The sequence below is a fragment of the Vicia villosa genome, linkage group LG7 (genome assembly GCF_029867415.1).
Source record: "Vicia villosa cultivar HV-30 ecotype Madison, WI linkage group LG7, Vvil1.0, whole genome shotgun sequence".
Taxonomy (NCBI): domain Eukaryota; kingdom Viridiplantae; phylum Streptophyta; class Magnoliopsida; order Fabales; family Fabaceae; genus Vicia; species Vicia villosa.
In genome coordinates this window covers 84,981,755-84,986,547 of record NC_081186.1, presented here as the reverse complement: position 1 = coordinate 84,986,547, position 4,793 = coordinate 84,981,755, and the positions used below count along the sequence as shown (strand labels likewise).

The 4,793-nt window shown below is 30.8% G+C and overlaps 1 protein-coding gene across 1 annotated transcript; it reads left to right on the top strand.

The window, feature by feature from the left end:
* The first annotated feature begins 3,507 nt into the window (after positions 1-3,507).
* LOC131619558 (pectinesterase inhibitor 1-like) lies at positions 3,508-4,047 on the top strand. The gene has a single exon (XM_058890646.1). The coding sequence runs from the start codon at positions 3,508-3,510 to the stop codon at positions 4,045-4,047; it is 540 nt and encodes a 179-aa protein (XP_058746629.1).
* Positions 4,048-4,793: the final 746 nt, after the last annotated feature.

The following is a 4,793-nucleotide window of genomic DNA, read 5'->3' as shown; positions in this document are numbered from 1 at the left end:
AGGGTAAAAAGGATAAAATAGGGAAATGTTAACTCTATGGGTGATATTATTTGAAGGCCAGAAGGAGTTCTTCCTTGTTCTTCTTCTTTATTGGCAAGATTCCCTCTTAAACAATATGGGGAATCAAGTAACCTTTTCCTGTTAGGGATTTTGCCCTTGTACTTTGACGAAGGCAATAACCATCTGTATGATGAGAGTAATGCCACTCGTAAATAAGTTAGTTGTTGATCCTAAAGAGATTCTTGCACTTTCTATCTTGTCATATGAGGTGCGTTCGGTATAGAATCGATGTTACCTCGTTGGGGCAATGAAGGTGGATATTGAAAAGGATTGTCTAGAATTGCAAGATTGTACAGAGTGTGGGTCCTCCTTGTCTGAAGAAAGGCTTATTCACGGATCTCTAACTGAATTATCCAAGAAGGCATAAAATCTTGAAGATCAGCTTAAGAAGATAGAAAATAATGTTTTTTTGGTGTACTTGAAGCGGATATTGCATCCCTTGTTATTTGAAAAGAGAGGAAACTCTCCAGAGCTGGCTGGGCGTATTATAAGTCATGTATCAGGAACATCCTAACATTGATTCCATGAAAATGATGCTTTTCGAAGTGTTTTATATCTGTTGGAATCCCTAACTCTAGAGTTTCTTACTTTCCGCGCTTCCTTCCAACTTCTTTGAGCGTTTCTTGATGTATTATTTTGTCGAATACTGCATACATGTTGCTTATATGTGTTTGTTGTGAAATTTTTTGTTTTTATACCTTGTTGTATTTAGCATTTTGATTGTTCGCACTTTGCCCTCATCTAGCAAGATGCAATTATGCCTCTATATTTGTATTATGCATGCATCGACCAAATCATTACATCTCACACATCACTTCACGTGTAGCATATCCACAAATGTGGGGCATTACACCATATAACCAACATTGTATGCATTGTTCATTCATAGGTCATGCATAGAAACAAAATTCAATGTCATGCATAGCTCGAAATGTTTTTTTTGTGCTCATCTGCATTTTCCAAACACCAATTGTCATAAACTTTCTACCTTTTGGTCAAAGTCCAACTTCGTTTGGAATCTAATAAGACAGAGAATTTTCCATTGAGGTTATAATTCTTATTTGGCCATTTGATGTATTTTTGGACATGCCTTTGTTCTGATGAATTTCCATAACCTTATTCGGTGAATTTTCGAATGTTTCTTTCAATTTTGGTGGATTTTGAAAATGTTTTCCCTGTTATTCGATGTATTCTCGGATGGGTCTTTAGTTTATGATAAATTTCCAAAAATAATTCCATATGTTATCCAATGAATTTTCGTATGTCTCATATGTATTTCCTGAGTTTTTTTCCTTTTTATCTGATGTATTCCCAGATGGGTCTTTAGTTTCTGATGCATTTCCATAATTAATTCCCTTTGTTATCCGAGGAATTTCTGGAAGTCTCTGATGTATTTCTAGAGTTTGTTTTCCTTTTTATCTGATGTATTCCTAGATGGGTTTTTGGTTTCTAATGCATTTCTAGAACTAATTCCCATTTTTATCTGATGAATTTCCGGATGTCTCTGATGTATTTCCAGAGTTTTTTCCTTTTTATCCGATGTATTCCCGGATGGGTCTTTAGTTTTTGATTCATTATCGGAAATTAATTCCCTTTGTTATCCGATGAATTTCCAAATGTCTCTGATGTATTTCTAGAGTTTGTTTTCCTTTTTATCCAATGCACTACCGGATGGGTCTTTGGTCTCTGATGTATTTCTAGAACCTTATCCGATGAATTTACGAATGTATCTGATGCATTTCTAGAGCTTTTCACTTTTTATCTGATGTATTTCTATATGAGTTTGTTGTTCTGATGTATTTCTATAACCTTATGCGATGAATTTCCAGATGTCTCTGATGTATTTTCAAATGTCTTTGATGTATTTCCAAATGTCTCTAAGGTATTCCCTAGTATTTTCCCTTTTTATTCGATGTGTTTTTGAATGTCTCTGATGTATTTCTAGAGTGTATTTCTTTTTATCTGATGAATTTTTGGATGTCTATGATGTATTTTCAAAGTGTTTCTCCTTTTATTAGATGTATTAATTCTGATGTAATTCCAAGACTTATTCCTTTTTCTATTTGAGGAATTTTCGGATGTATCTTGTTGTTGTGATGAATTTCTAGAATCTACTTCTTTTATCTAGTGTATTTTCAGATGTTTTTGATGTATTTCTAGAACTTTTTCTGATACATTCCCGGATTTGCATTTGTTCTGATGTATTTCCAGAACCTATTTCCCTTGTTATCCTATGAATTTGCGGATGTCTCTGATGTATTTCCAGAATTGCTGTCCCTTTTTTTATCTGATGGATTTTCGGATGTGTCTTTCATTCTGATGTATTTCCATAACTTTTTTATTTTTATCTGATGGATTTTCGAATGTGTCGTGTCATGTTGATGTATTTCTAGAATATACCTTTGTTTTCCCCCAGTAAGTCTTCTCACCTTACATCATATAATTCCAGTGGACTTCTTCTACCAGTCGTCTTAGATAATCCCCAAAGAGTATGCTTCCCCTTTCATATCACCAGCAAGAGAAATTCTCAAAAAATTCATCCAAACTCATTGCATTCCACATCATTTTCATCTGAGAGACAAAAATTGGGTCCTTCGTATTTAACTATCTTTCACCACCGTAATATGAGGATTTGACATCCCTCATATTACCTAGTTAAATATATTTAAATAGGGGCGACTGTCATACCCCAATTTTGTCCCTATTTTTTCAAAATTGCAAACCGTCAGTGTTGCTGCACTTAAAATAAAATTTTAGTCTTACAGACAGACCAATTGATTCATTCTCTGATCGCATGTAAAATCAGTAACATAGAATTCAATGCATAGATGATATTAATATATTGCATTTATTAATTGTGAAGTACAAATTACAATTTCTTTTCTACTTTATTATAGCGAACTCATACAATTCTTTGTAATGGAAATTTCAACGAAACTATATTTAAATGAAACTATATTTTTATCAAAATAATTAATAATAGTTCTTGTTAATAAAATTGTGACCACAATTTACATTATTGTAGTTTACAAAAATTATTTTTAATAACTAAAAAAGTGTTAAAAATAATACTCCCTCCGGCCTTATTTATAAGCAAAAGTTTATTGATTAATGAATGTATCTTGTCTTTTATGTAGATTAGATACATTCATTATTCAATGAAGAGAATTTTTTCTTATATAAATCAGGCCGGAATAGTATAAACCGGTTTTTAAATGTTACCAATACTATACTAAATGTTGCAAAATCAACAAATAAAATGTAACATTCATTAATTGCTTAATTATTAGTAATAATACTTTAAAAAAAGTTAGAAAAACCTTTTAGTAACATAGATTTTACATAACATTTGTTTAAATATTACCAGATCTAATTAGTAACATTTTTCTTGATCTATAAATAAATTTCAATTACGTTGTAGTGTGAGAAAAATATAAATTATACATTATGAATCGTTTCTCCTTTTTTGTGGCGGTGTTTCTTTTATGTGTTGTAAGTACATATGCTGTCAAAGTTGTGGATGTTGATGTTATTTGCAAGAATGTTGACAACACTCCTTTTTGTTTAAATTTTCTAAAATTAAAACATGGTGTAGATCTCGTTACCCTTGCTCAATGCACAATTGATGCGGTGCGTATTAAAGCAACTAGCATAGTTAATCTAACCACATCACTAATTTCTCAAGGTGGTATTGATTCTGAGGCAAAAGCTCATTACGAAAGTTGTTTGGGATATTTTGGGTGGGATGGTGCTCTTAGTGACCTGGTGACTGCTGAGAAATACTTAAAAAGTGAAGATTATTATTCAGTAATAAATGTAGCAAGTACTCTTATAGTTGATTATATGTATTGTGTTGAAGGGGAATCACCAGGTGAACTACCCTATCCTGACAAAACAAAGATACCAAAATATGCTAAATTTATTAAGGAAGTTGCTGCTATTTTGCTTAGTATATCACATTTGTTGTTAAAAAAAGTAGTTGTTTAGTTTAAATAAGGGTTAAATACGTTTTTAATCCCTATAAATATGCGACCCTGCATTTTTAGTCCCTCTAAGATTTTTTTTAATGAATGATTCTTCTAAAATTTTTATGCATGCAATTTCAGTCTCTTCTATTTTTTAAAATTTTAAAAGCTGTTTAATTATTCTTTAATTTTTAAATTTTTGAATAATTTTTTTATATATGTTTAGAATACTGTAAAATATTTATTTACCAAGTGTTAGAATTTTTTAAAACGAGAAGAATTAAATATGAATTTTTCAAATTTAAAAAAACAATGATAAAAGTAATGAAAATCTCAACTTAGAAATTAAATTTTAAGTTTTTTTTTCCCAGAACTTTTTAAAACATTATGAACATGTCTACAAAATAATTATTCTAAAATATACATTGGTTTGACAGTAGGGACTGAAACTAGGTGCATAATAATTTTATAAGGACCATTCATTAAAGGAAAATTTTATAGGACTAAAAATGCAGTGTCGCATATTTATAGGGGCTAAAAACGTATTTAACCCTTTAAATAATTACAATAAATGTAAGGCCGACCCAACATAAGGTTTTTTTTTAATGGGGACAACTTTTTATCCATCACAAAAAGTTGGGTAGTGTACATTCAACCAATTATACAATGCCATTTAATTTTAACACAATTAATTATTTATTACATATTACAATTAATTGTTATTTTCAAGGCATTTTACATAGGAGGTAACCTTACCTAACTTTTTGA